The following is a 15,053-nucleotide window of genomic DNA, read 5'->3' as shown; positions in this document are numbered from 1 at the left end:
TGTGTGTGTGTATATATATGTGTGTGTATCTTTTGAATACACTGTAGGAAAGCTTAAACCAAGGCAGAATTAGGGAATTTCTGTGACCTTGGCCATGATATAATATAGTTGCACTGAAATTGGATTTGTAACCTATCAGGCTGGCCTTGATATTAGGACTAATTTTCTAAGACACTCTTTATCATTGAACAGATGAACCAATTATGATTCAAGAAAATGTACTGTTCAGGATCTCAACCTAAGTTATACATAAAGTAGAGAATAGTGAATTACAGCTGAGAGACAACAGTTAAATAACTCCACAGAGACATTTACATTGAGAAAGATGAATAAGTTTGTGCTTAGCAAACACAAAGATTCTCCTGCCTCAAGGATATATATTCCATATAAGTCAGTGAAAGTTTATTAAAAACACATATATTTTTGTTTTCCTAATCAGTGATATAAAAAAAAACAACATTCACAAAGATTAAGAGTTGATAGGTTGATTGGGAAGATACATTCAGAGAAAAAAATTCAATGCACTATTTTTTCTAAATTCCTGACTGTCCTTTTACCTTTCCTGGTGATTTTAATGAGCTACTAATAGTTTCACACATTTTCAGAAAACCAGCCATTATAAAATAAAACATTAATTCTACTTGTGCTAGCTTAGTTCTGCTAGCACAAGTTTCTCCTAGACATCTTTCATTTGAGAAGACAATTCCTCAGAAAAGCACACATGCACAATTTTATATGTGTAAAGCCATCCTCTTTCTATGATCCTTGTAATTAAAATGTGACTGTGGCACAAGTGTACTTGTCTCAATAAGGCATTGAGCCCAGAAATACAGTCTGTATGTAACTAATAGGAAGAAGGTGATCAGCTCATTGCAAAAATAAGACTCTAAAAATCCCCAACTTCTAGCAAAATATCCCTTGTCCTTTCTGCACTGACTCAACTTTCATGCATTAATTGAAACTCATTCAATGCTCATGAAGTAACTTCCTATACTTCCTCCCACCAAAAAATAAACCTTCCATACTTCCTGAGATGATTTTCCAACCATTTCACTTCATCTTGCACTTTTCCCTATGGAAAATCTTTTGGAACTTAATTTCAGTTTTTGCATTTTCACTCCTTATGTCCCAGCCAAGAAAGTTGCCCATTTCCCTTAATCAATCTTTATTAGCAAGATGGAAAGAACTTGTATCAAAAAATAAATTAAAAAAAAAAAAACGGTAATGCAGTAATCATTCCAGGGGACTTGATAACACAACTGCAGAGCAGATGTTGTATCTATCTGGGCTTGGCAAGAGACCAAAAAAGACATCATTGGTAACAATCAGTGGTTCAACAGCTCAGAAGGAATTTGTAGAAGTGAACTCTACAGAGAGTGATCCAGGGTAGTAGAAAGATGTACTAGGAACCCTATATATGCCTATAGGACTCTGAAAAGTTTAAGAGTAAATCCCTAAACAGACTACAAATTAAGATATCAAGAGGAAAGTGTTAGGTCTGGGATATATGAGTTCCTTTGGAAGCTCAACATAACTGTGTGAAAAGATCAAAGGAAGGTGTTTGTAAAAATGGGAAATTTTACTTATTTTCCTTGGAAAACATTTAGAAATATATTTAACAATTTCTAATCAAGACCTATTAAAATGAAGCTGTAAAGAAACTTTTCCAAGGGATACAGAATAAAACGAATAAACATAGAGATACTTTATACAAGGACAGGATGTCTCAATTTTGTAGCGATACCAATTGTCCTTATTTCATCTTTAAATCCAAATCAATTCCAGTCAAATATCCATTGCTAGATAATATGATAAATATTTTCAAATAAAATACTAATCATGAATCCCCCAACCCCTCTTTATATACATATATAGAGGAATATATTTCTGTATGTGTGTCTTTGTGTGTATTCAATTTCTTTAAAATTTTTGAGATAAGCTAAGTCAGGACTTTCAGCCCCCTACTACATTTATAAACACTGAATATAGCAGAGATTACATAAAATTTTATTATCACACTGCAGGTACATGGCAGATAACCCACTCTCTTACCCCTTTCCTAGAGCTCATTTCAATTTTCACTCCATGGGTATGTCCAGTGCCACTGTCCCTGCTGCTTCCTGCTATGACTAAGGCACTAGCATTGCCCCAACAATGGTGAAAACTATTTCCCATACCTTGTCACACACACCCTTGGACACCATGACCCTCTCCCTGAGCAGTGACATAGAAGTCAATTCTGTGGATAACCTCAGAAATCAACCAGCACTATTGCCTCTCCCTCACTTCCCACACTGCCTGGGACCATCCAAAGGAAAATTTTGCAAGGAAGGAGGCCACTTTTTATGTCATGAAGTTACTCTGTGACCTAGAAAATTACTAAGAGTAAATTACTTTCTTACTTTGGGCCCCAGACTACTCATCTGTAAAATAAGGAGATTGGTGCCTTCTCCTATATTGGTCTATGTCTTCATTTAAATGAGATAAAGATGAGACTATTTTGTATAGTATTATGTATAGCAGAAAGATAAACAGTCAAGTATAATAATTATTTGGTAGTAATTGATCTTCTAGGTCACTAATCTGCTCCTAAAATCTCTGTTGCTATTAGTCTCTCCACTACTAAATTGACCATACTCATGGATCTCAACCTAAGAAAATATCATATCAAATTCCTCTCTTCCTCAAAACTTCACAATTTACAACCAACAAAAGTAAGCATTTAGGGATGGCCATAAGGTCCTCCATGAACTGTCCTCAAATCTCTCCCTCCTCACATCTGCCTCTCCAGCCATCTCATTCTACTCAGATTTCCTAAATATGCAAAACATATTTATACCATGTTTTGTATTAGTTTGCTAAGGCTGCCATAACAAAGTACCATAGACCTGGCTAATTAAACAACAGAAATTTATTTTTTCACAGTCTGAAAGCTAGAAATCTAATTCAAAATGTCAGCAGGGCTGGTTTGTTCTGTGGCCTTTCTCCTTGACTTGTTTTTGGCTATCTTCTGCCTATGTCTTCATATCGTCTTCTCTCTATAATTCTGTGTTCAAATTTCCTCCTTTTAAAAAACATTTCCCCTTCTTATAGAGATGTCAGTCATCTCTAATGACCATTCTAATGACTTAATTTTAACTTCATTGGCTCTTTAAAAACCCTATTCTCAAGTACAGTCACATTCTGAGGTACCAGTGGTTAAGACTTCAACATATGAATTTTAGAGGGACACAATTCAACCCGTAACACAATTCTTCATTTTAAAATACCCCCTATTTCTTTTTTTTTTTTTTTTGATGTATTGGTATTTATTGGAAAGAAACATGCTCCTCTCACACGCCTGAGGGCAGGAAGCGAAGGCAGGTTGTCAGCAGGAGGGGGATGGGGAATCTGAGCCCCCATTTCTATTAAACAAATTTTTATTAGTTGCAGTGAAAAAATATCCTTTGCTCTCTGTCCCAACAGCAGGATTCTTAGTGGTTTACTTAGCATTTTTTAATTAAAATATATTGTTATTTCAAAATAAATGTAAAACTATCTAAATAACATATGATCCTCAGAATAATAAAAAGTACCAATGTATAAAATAGATTCTGAAATGTCCTCTCTTCCTCAACTTTCTTATCCTTGAATTTCCACTATTTATGGTTAGACTTATTATAAATATATACACATGCACACACAAACACACATGACTTAGAGAGAGAGACATGATAGATAGATACGTAGACAGAAAAATAGGTAGATATCTGATATCTATCTTTAAATTATTCTGCAACTTATTTTTTCTGCAAGAGTATATTATGAACCTCTTTCAAGTCTGTATTCATGGTTGGATCTGATTTTTTTAGTTAAGAGATAATTCGCATACTACAATATTTACTATTTTAAAATGTTGATTCAATGGATTTTAGTATATTCACAGAATTGGGCAGCCATCACCACTATCTAATTTCAGAATATTTCAGTAGCCTGAAAAGAAACCCCATATGCCTTAGCAGTCATCTCCTCTTCCCCCAGCAACCTCTACTCTACTTTCTGTCTCTATAGATTTGCCTATCCTAAACATTTTATACAAATGGAATCATATTATATGTGGTCTTTTGCCTATGGTTCTTTTTACCTAGCATAAGGGTCATCTATGTTGTAACATGTATCAGGGCTTCATGCCTTTCAATGGCTGAATAATATTTCGTTGCATAGGTATACCAGATTTATTTATCCATCCATCAACATTTGGCATTTGGGTAGTTCCCACTTTTTAGTTATTATGTGTGATGCTTCTGTGAAGAATCATGTACAAGTTTTTGGGTAAACATATGTATTTAATTCTCTTGAGCATGCACATAGGACTGGAAATACTAGATCATATTGTAATTCTATTTGTAACTTTTTGAGGAACTATCAAATTGTTGTCCACAGCAGCTGCACTAATTTACATTCCCACCAGAAATGTATGAGTCCCAATTTCTCCATTTCCTTGCCAACGCTTGGTATTTTCTGCATTATTATTATTAGTAGTAGTAGTATTGCCATCCTAGTAGATGTGAAGTTGTATGTAATGGTTTTGATTAGTATTTCCCCAGCGACTAATACTGTTGACCATTTTTTCCTGTGCTTATTAGAGATTTGCATGTATTCTTTAGAGATTATTTAAATCCTTTAGCCATTTTTAAAACTGTGTTTTCTTTCTTACACTGATAGAAACATACCTTTGATTGTATAAAAACCTCCATTCTTTTAGTCTCTCTTTTAAGTTTTTAATGTCAAACTTAACCCTTTTAATATTTTGCATTAATGAAGAAATTATAGTAGTTATACTCATTCTAATTCTCTTCTTTAACTTTTATACTACAGTTGAATAGTTAACACAATATCATATTAAAAATTCAAAATCTCTAAATCTGACTAGATATTTACTTTTTCCAGTGTGTTGTATATTTTCATGTATTTTCATATTACTAATCATCACCCTTTCATTTCAGCTTAAAGAACTCCTTTCAGCATTCTTTTATAAGGCAGGTCTAGTGGTGATTGATGAACTCCCCCAGCTTTTGTTTATTTAGAAAAATCTTTATTTCTCCTTTGTTTCTGAAGAATAACTTTGCCAGATAGAGTACTCTTGGCTGGCTTTTTTTCGTAATTCAGCACTTTGAATATATCATTTTGCTCTCGCCTGGCCTGTAACTTTTCTGCTGAAGAATCTGCTGATAGCTTAATGGGGGTTACTTTGTAGGTTGCAATCTTTATTTTTTTGTGGCTTTTAGTATTCTCTCTTTGTTTTTGATTTTTGAAAGTTTATTATAATGTGTCTTGGAGAAGATCATTCTGAATTGAAATAATGGGGTAATGTATTAGCTTCATGAACTTGGGTGTCCAAGTCTCTCCCAAGGTTTGAGAAGGTCTCAACTATTATTTCTTCAGATGAACTTTCTGTCCTCTTCCCCTGTCTTCTCTTTCTAGAAATCCGATGATTCTGAGATTTGTTCTTTTGATGATGTCCATTAGATCACATAGGCTTTCTTTGCTATTTTCATAATTTTCCTTTGTTCTCTGAGTTATTTCAAAGTTCCTATTCTCTAACTCACTGAGTCCATCTTCTGTTTGGTCTACTCTGCTGTTGATGTTCTTTATTGCATTTTAATTTCATTCATTAAATTCCTAAGCACCAGAATTTCTGTACGACTCTCTTTTTTAAATAACATATCTCTTCGTTAAATTTCTCATTTCATTTCTGTATTGTTCTCTTGACTTTGTTGAGTTGTCTTTGTGTGTTTTCTTTTAGCTCATTAAGTTTCTTCAAATAAGTTACTTTGAATTATTTATTGGGCAAATCACATGTCTTTGGGTTCACTTACTAGAGGATTATTGTGATCATTTGATCATGTCATGTTTCCTTGGTTCATTACATATCTTGGAGATTTACATTGCTACTTTCGCATTTGAAGTAGCTGTCACCTTCCCCATTCCTTACTAGCCATCTTCAGGTGGAAGATACTTTTTGTTGGTCCTACTTATACCCTGGGCTTTCCTGACATTGCATGGATACACCTGCTCCATGCTCCCTCTTGTAGCAGAATTCTTCTTTTAACAACTTTATTGAGACATAATTCATGTACCATATATGCCAACCATGTAAAGAGTCCAATTAAATGGCTTTTAGAATATTCACATAGTTATACATCCATCACTACAATCAATTTTAGAACATTTTATTAGCCTAAGAAGTTAATCCACACCTTTAGCCAACATGCCCAATCTTCCCACCCCACCCTCATTCTTAGGCAATTACTAACCTACTTTCCATCTATATAGATTTGCCTGTTCTGGACATGTCATATAAATGGAATCATATATGATGTGGTCCTACATGACTGGCTTTTTTCACTTAGTATGCTTTCAAGGTTCATCCAATATTACAGCTTGTATCAATACTTCATTTCTTTTTATGTAGCAGAATTCTTAAGTTTGTATGTCTTCTCTTGATCTTACAACACATCAGATCAGATATTGGAAACTTCTCTTTTATTTTCCTGAAGGTGGTGCTGTAGCTCAACTTTGTGCTTTCTCCCTTGTTCATAGACACTCTTCTGTTTTCTGTTTGCCCTCCCTGTTTACCTTAGCTTACTCTCACAGACACTGCAGGAACATTCACAAGGAGCTGGCTGAAGAGTTGGGGAAGATTTGGGCTTGGCACTTGGGGTATTGGGGGTGCCCATGGGCCAGTTGTGGGGATCCTCAAGTGAGGTTTTCCCAGCAGCTTGTGGGTGGACTTGCTGCTACAGTCTTGAACACAGTCAACAGAAACCACATCCCTTAAATGCTCTCTCGTATTTTCCTGATCTCCTCTCCCTACCCAGTCATGAAAGTCTTGCCTGTACCCTGGGTGCTCTGGGACAGAGAAAGTTTTCTCCCGCAGCATCCCACACAGCTGGGGAACCTGGACACTCAGTCATTTCTCTCCCTTTTCCCTCAGGAGAGGTTGTTGTCAGCTAGCTCATTCCCAAGCTGTGCAACCTTGGGGGACAGGTGGCACTGACAAATTTCTTCTTACACTGTCCAATGCACCTGTTTTGTGTTTGTTTTTGTTTTTGTTTCTGTTTTTGTTTTTGTTTTTGTTTTTTGCTCGCAATATCTCTCCTCTGTAAACCAGGACTTCTGCAAAGGCTCTTTTACCCATGGGTGTATGTCCAAGTCAACACTTTGCAGGTGCTCCCCTACTGCAATGAAGAGGGGCTGAAGCCAGTTCACAGACATCTGCCATTTCCATAATGCATAAAAAGGTTTATCTATCCGTTATCCAATGCACAGGTGGGAAAAACTCCTCCTGGATACTTTTGTGTATGATACTGGATCCCCCAACTCCCTGAGAGGTACTTTTGTTCATGGATGGATACTGAATTTTAACTCATAAAAGGTGACAACAAGGAGGGCCAATTTATGCCTCCATAATGTTCTTCCTTACTTCTTTCATGTATTTGCTTGAATGTCCCCTTCTTAAAGAGGTCTTCTTGGGCACTCTATTTAAAATCATTACCCCCAACACCTGTGCTTTTTACCTTGCTCCACTTTTTTCCCATAGCACACATAATCTTCTAACATATAATTTACTAATATATCCTGCTTATCGTTTAGGTTTTATGTCTCCACAGTAGAATAGAAGCTCCATGAAGGCAGGATTTTTTATTTTTGTTTACTAATGTATCCTATAACTAAAATAGTGCCTAACACTTTGTAAGTGTTCAGTAAACAGTAATTTATTGTTTTAAAATGGATAGTTTTGGAATTATAGAAAGAAAAAGATGTTTCTGTGTGTGCAAACAAATGTGTACATTCTTGAAAGCCTAACTTTTTTTAAATTGATTTTTATTGGAGTGTAGTTGATTTACAATGTTGTGTTAGTTTCTGCTGTACAGCAAAGTGAATCAGTTATACATATACGTATGATATTTGTCTTTCTGTGTCTGACATACTTCACTCAGTATGACAATCTCTAGGTCCATCCATATTGTTGCAAATGGCCTTATTTTGTTCTTTTTCATGGCTGAGTAATATTCCATTGTATATATGTATCATATCCTCTTTATCCATTCATCTAATGATGTCAGAGTTGCCAAGTTCAGACTTAGTTATAGTCTTTCTCCTTTACTAAAATAACCTTGAAGAAAGCTTTCCTTGCCTGTTTAACATAGTCTGGCACTATTTTTGCTTCGACATAGGGAATAGGCAATAAGCACATTGTCTCCAAAGAATAACAATATCACTCTCTTCTAAGGCTGTTCACTATAGAAACACTAAAAAAAAGATGAGTTAAATTAAAAAGTCATTCAGTGTGCCCACACATGAAGAGGATAATAGAAAATTAGACCTACAAAGTAGGATACACAAAAAATTTTTAAAAGCACTTTAGCATCAGGCTGCTGTAGAAAATATTCCAAGTACTAGTGCTGGACACAAAACTCAGCCACTTTTTTTTTTTTCTGTACGCGGGCCTCTCCCTGCTGTGGCCTCACCCGTTGCGGAGCACAGGATCCGGACGCGCAGGCTCAGTGGCCATGGCTCACGGGCCCAACCGCTCCATGGCATGTGGGATCTTCCCGGACCGGGGCACGAACCCGTGTCCCCTGCATCAGCAGGCGGACTCTCAACCACTGCACCACCAAGGAAGCCCTCTCAGCCACTTTTTATGAAAGTTGATCAAGGCATTAAGTGTAAAGTCTGCTTCTGGAGCTTTCTATTTAACTACTACAACTTCCTGCAGTATAGAATTTAATTTCCTAATGTCTACATACTCTATATTCAGAAACTTTAAATTTTAGATTGCACCTCTTAATTTTTTTAATGCATGTGATGTAATAAAGCAGCACTACTCTAGTTAATTGTATGTGCTGTCCTAACCAGAATAGAATATCTTTTTACCCCATGGTGAGTTTTTCTGAAATTCACCACTGAAGGGACATTTACATCCAGGAAGAAAATCTAGTGGGTAGATGCAAAATGCCAATTAATATAACCTGTCATTATTTTCAAATTATAAAACATAAAATCTGTGACAGGATGATATAAATAATTTCTCAAACAGGTAAAAAGGAACATTATAACAAAATGTCAAAAGTAGAAAAGAAAAGATTAAATGGTAAAAATAGAGTGAAGCGATTTAGATAAGATTGGCCATGAGCAAGGACTATCATGAATTGGGTCTATGAATGGGTTTAGATATTCTGTAAACTCCTTAAATTGTAAGCAAGTCTTCTCCCACTCATGTTCATGAGGATAATTTCATGTTTGGATATTGCTTTCAAAATACTGTCTATTGTAGTATGTGGACTAGAGTGATTAAGATGATTAACTATGGTCATAACACTGGTCAGGCCAACTATTTGACTATTTTTACAAACAATAACATTCCAAACTCAATATTTACCAATAAACCTCATAATAACATCTTATTCTAGAGGAAAAGCAAACATTAGTGTCACATAAACTCACATAATGTGAGCTTTTCTATATTGCAATTGAGGTACAAAAGCTGAGAGATGAAAATGTGCCAACTACTCTCAAAAAATAAAAATGTTCAGTTAAAAAGATGTGGAAGTACATTCTTTATAGTAGAAGAGCTATGTTTTTTACAGAATCTGAAATATAATATTTCAATTAAATAATTTTAGGGATCATTTCTTCCCCAACACTTTTCTAACAGCAACTTGGACATCCTTGTTTCTGAGACTGTATACCATGGGGTTTAATAATGGAGTGACAAAAGTGTATGTCACCATTACCAGCCTGTCCTTTTTGGACACATAGTTTGCTATTGGTCTCAGGTAGATGTAGGAAGCAAAACCACAGTGAATAATAACAACAGTGAGGTGAGAGGCACAGGTGGAAAGGCTTAGGCAGAGGGACTCTTCAGGATAGTCCTCTGAATGCAGATATAAGAAACACAGATGAATAAAACTGGGACCACAAGTACAAGAACCCCACAGATGAATATGACAAACTCATGAACATCTGTATTTGTGCAAGCCAGACGAATGACTGGTGAGATGTCACAGAAATAATGGTTGACTTTGTTAGCACTACAGAAAGGAAGGCTGAAAACTAAATACACTACTGTTAGTGAGGCCAAGAACCCACCAATCCCACAGGTGGCTTCCAATTTTCCACACACCTGTCAACTCATAAGGATAGGGTAATGCAGAGGTTGACAAATGGCAGCATAATGATCATAGCCCATCACTCCCAATAGCAGGCAGTAGGTAATAGCAAAACCAAGGAAGAAGAACATTTGGATGGCACAACATGTAAAGGAGGTTGTCTTGGCCACAGAAAGGAGATTGATGAACATCTTGGGTAAGATGACAAAGGTGTAGAAGGTCTCTGATGTTGAGAGAATGCTGAAGAAGAAGTACATTGGTGTGTGGAGGCTTTTATCTAGGAGGATGACACTAACAATAGTGACATTGCCACTGAGAATGACTAGGTACAGAAAAAGGAAAACTGCAAAAAGGACAAGCTGAATTTCACCAAGGCTTGAAAAACACAGCAACAGGAACTCAGTGACCATGGTGAGGTTTTCTGCCAAGACCTGCAAAGAAAAGGGAAGTAAATGCATTCAGATACATGGATATAGGAATCTATATGCAGGGTATGCAGGCTTGTATGTCTTTCTTCAGGTGTTGGAAAGATCTTGCCTTTACCCGTTTCTAGCAGCTTCTGGTTCATGGTCCCCCTCCGCCTTCTTCAAAGCCAGGAAAGTTGTATATCTTTCCCCAACTCTGATTCTGTCTTCCACTTTTAAGAATACTGTGATTACATAGTCACACCCAAATAATATAAAATGATCTCTATCTGAAGGGCACAGGGTTAGCAAACTTAATTTTATCTCCAGCCTTAATTTCCCTTTTTCGTGTAACCTAACCAATTTATATGTTTCTGGGATTGATACATGGACATCTTTGCAGGGACATTATTCTGCCTTCTACAAGTAGGAACACACAATGCAAAAATGAACCAAAGAAAATAATTCCTTATTTAATGGAATAAAAAACTAGGATTAAACTTAACAGATGAGGTGCAAGACATATTCACAGAAAACCACCAAATGTTGAGAGAAATTAAAGAAAATCTAAATAAATAAAGAGACATCCATGTTCATGGGTTGTAAAACTCAACATTATTATAGGCAATTATGAGCAAACTGATCTATATATTCCTCATAAACTTTTTTGTAAAAATTGACAAAGTGATCACAAAATGACTATGAAAAGGAACTAGAATAGCCAAAATAATTGTGAAAAAGGAGGGCAAAGATGGAGGATTTATACTTTCTGATTGCAAAACTTACCTTAATCATGCAGTAATCAAGAAAGTATGACACTGGCATATAATTATAAATATAGACAATGGTTAGAATTTAGAGTCCAGAAATATACACTTCAAAAAGTACAACTGTGAAAATGAAGAGAACACCACACAGAGAATAATATATTTGCAAAACATATATCTTATAAGCGATTTGTATCCAGAATATACATATAACTCTTACAATTAAAAGGAGCATGCAGTTTAAAAATGGGCAGACTAGGGGTTTCCCTGGTGGCGCAGTGGTTGAGAGTCTGCCTGCCGATGCAGGGCACACGGGTTCGTGCCCCAGTCTGGGAAGATCCCACATGCCGCGGAGCGGCTAGGCCCGTGAGCCATGGCCGCTGAGCCTGCACGTCCGGAGCCTGTGCCCCGCAACGGGAGAGGCCCATGTACTGCAAAAAAAAAAAAAAGGGCAAACTCTTTCAACAGACATTTCATCAAAGGATAAAGTCCTTTGCATAGGGTAATGCAGAGGTTGACAAATGGCTAATAGGTATATCAAAATACGTGGCTATTAGGTATATGAAAATATGTTCAGCATCACTTGTAGTTAGAAGAATGCAAATTAAAACCACAGTTAAATGACTGTTCACATGCACTAGAATGACTATAACTAAAATGATAGACACTAAAATGTGCTGGTGAGGATGCAGAGAGACTGAAACCTTCACATTTTGCTGATGAAAATGTAAAAATTATGCAGTCACTTTTGAAAACAGATCCACAGCTTGTTCTAATGGTAAATATAAATTTACCTAATGACACAGCAATTTTATTTCCAGGAATATACCAGAGAGAAGTGAATACTATCCACATAAATATTTTTATGTGACTGTTCTTAGTAGCCTTATTCATAATAGCCAAATGAAGAAAACTATCCAATTGTCTATCAATTTATGAATAAACTGATCCTCTTACATATGCCTCCAGAATAGCCCTCCAGCTTCTCTGATGTGGGCAGTAGCTATTAATCACTACCCCCCACATCTGAGTCCTAGGAGTTTTATCTATTATTCAATTAGTTATGTGATCCACCTATAAGCTCAGTAGACTAGATCAAGGTAGTTATTTCAATCTCTTTTATCCATTTATATGAAGCACTGAAATATGACTTAGCATCTCCAGGGTCTTTCTATCCTTCTTCAAGGCTAAAATGTTTGCCTTGATCTGCATCTCTCCCACAGAAAACTTCAGTTCTTTATGCCACAGTTTTATACAATAGTTATAAAATTCTGTGCAATTTGAACATAAAATACCAAATTTTCCTACCACTCACTGTGCACAAAGATATATTCCTCCTTGAATTTTATGGAAAAATATATTCCCTTACAAGGAAAATAGGAGATTTTTTAAATGTTGAGAGCATAAAGATTCAAGACTGTTCTGAAAGCTCCAAGTAAAAATTGATATTCCTGAAAGATGCACTAAAAATTATTCTATCATTGTGTGTATTTCCCTGAAACCTCTAGAGTAATGTAAACTGAATTTTGAAAAGGCTGTTCCTCCCTAGAAAAGAGGCAAATAATGATTTTCATGTTTTATTCTAATATTTAGGTAAATATAGGTTTTTACTAACATGGTATTTTTATAAATTTTATACTCAATAATTAATAAATTAAGTCATTATTAAAATATAATAAAAAGAAAAAGGCATTGATATCATGGCTTATATAGCATGAAACTATAACTAGATAAATCAGCACCACTATAAGCACCACTTATAGTGTCATAATAATGCTGTTTCAAATGAACCTAAAACTCAGTTTGTGATACTTGGACAATGAACTAGCTAGGAGCCAGTGTTCTTTTTTTTTTTTTTTTTTTTTTTTGCGGTGCGCGGGCCTCTCACTGTTGTGGCCTCTCCCATTGCGGAGCACAGGCTCCGGATGCGCAGGCTCAGCGGCCATGGCTCACGGGCCTAGCCGCACAATGGCATGTGGGATCTTCCCAGACAGGTGCATAAACCCATGTCCCCTGCATCGGCAGGCAGACTCCCAACCACTGTGCCACCAGGGAAACCCAATTCTCTTAGCTTTTGCTTGTCTGTAAAGGTTTTGATTTCTCTGTCAAGTCTGACTGAAATCCTTGCTGGGTAGAGTAATCTTGGTTGTAGGTTTTTTCCTTTCATCCCTTTAAATATGTCCTGCCAGTCTCTTCTGGGTTGCAGAGTTTCTGCTGAAAGATCAGCTGTTAATATTATAGGTATTCCCTTCTATGCCATTTGTTGCTTTTCCCTTGCTGCTTTTAATATTTTTTTCTTTGTATTTAATTTTTGATAGTTTGATTAATATGTGTCTCAGCGTGTTTCTCCTTGGATTTATCCTGTATGGGACTCTCTGCATTTCCTGTGCTTAATTGACTATTTCCTTTCCCATATTACATAAATTTTCAACTATAGTCTCCTCAAATATTTTCTCATTCCCTTTCTTTTCCTCTTCTTCTTCTGGGACCCCTGTAATTTGAATGTTGGTGCATTTAATGTTGTCCCAGAGATCTCTGAGACTGTCCTCAACTTTTTTCATTCTTTATTCTGTTTTGCAATAGTTATTTCCACTATTTTATCCTCCAGGTCACTTATCCATTTTTCTGTCTCAGTTATTCTGCTATTGATCACTTCTAGAGAATTTTTTATTTCATTTATTGTGCTGTTCATCACTGTTTTTTGCTCTTTAGTTCTTCTAGGTCCTTGTCAGACATTTCTTGTATTTTCTCCATTTTATTTTCAAGATTTTGAATCATCTTTACTATCATTACTCTTAATTCGTTTTCAGGTAGAATACCTATTTACTCCTCATTTGTTTGTTCTGGTGGTTTTTTATCTTGCTTTTTCATCTGCTGTGTGTCTCTCTACCTTCTCATTTTGCTTAACTCTCTGAGTTTGAGGTCTCCTTTTCACAGGCTGCAGGTTCATAGTTCCCTTGTTTTTGGTCTCTGCCCCCAGTGGGTTAAGTTGGTTCAGTGGGTTGCGTAGGCTTCCTGGTGGAGGGGACTGGTGCCTGTGTTCTTGTAGATGAGGCTGGATCTTGTCTGTTTGGTGGGAAGGACCACATCCAGTGGTGTGTTTTGGGGTGTCTGTGAACTTATTATGATTTTCAGCAGCCTCTCTGCTAATACATGGTGTTATGTTCCTGTCTTGCTAGTTGTTTGGTGTGGAGTTTCCAGCACTGAAGCATGCTGGTCGTTGAGTGGATCTGGGTCTTAGTATTGAGATGGAGATCTCTGGGAGAGCTTTCGCCATTTGATATTACATGGGGACAGGAGGTCTCTGCTGTACCAATGTCCTGAACTCGGTTCTCCCACCTAAGAGGCTCAGGTCTGACACCAAGCTGGAGCACCAAGACCCTGTCAGCCACATGGGTCAGGGTGGCTGCCCCATGTGGCTGACAGAGGAAAAGGGAGAAAAAAAAAAGGAAGAAAAAAATTAAATTAAATTAAAAATTATTAAAATAAAAATTAAAATATATTATTAAAAAATAAAATCAACCAAACCAATAAACGAATCCACCAATGATAACAAGCACTAAAAACTATACTAAAAATAACCCAACAGATGGAAATACAGAACCATAAGACAAATGGTAAAAGCAAAACTATACAGACAAAATCACGCAAAGAAGCATAAACATACACACTCACAAAAAGAGAAAAAGGAAACTATATATATATACATTAAAAACAATAGAAGAGAG

The 15,053-nt window shown here is 36.3% G+C and overlaps 1 protein-coding gene across 1 annotated transcript; it reads right to left on the bottom strand.

The window, feature by feature from the left end:
* Nucleotides 1–9,650: 9,650 nt before the first annotated feature.
* On the bottom strand, nt 9,651–10,612 carry LOC112403339 (olfactory receptor 10R2-like). The gene is given in 2 exon segments (XM_024750760.1): nt 9,651–9,892; nt 9,895–10,612. Coding segments are annotated over 2 exon segments (960 nt in total).
* Nucleotides 10,613–15,053: the final 4,441 nt, after the last annotated feature.

Source organism: Neophocaena asiaeorientalis, unplaced genomic scaffold (genome assembly GCF_003031525.2).
Source record: "Neophocaena asiaeorientalis asiaeorientalis breed wild unplaced genomic scaffold, Neophocaena_asiaeorientalis_V1.1 scaffold315, whole genome shotgun sequence".
In the NCBI taxonomy this organism is placed as follows: domain Eukaryota; kingdom Metazoa; phylum Chordata; class Mammalia; order Artiodactyla; family Phocoenidae; genus Neophocaena; species Neophocaena asiaeorientalis.
Note: the sequence above shows the minus strand (reverse complement) of the source record. Positions and strands in the feature narration are given on the sequence as shown.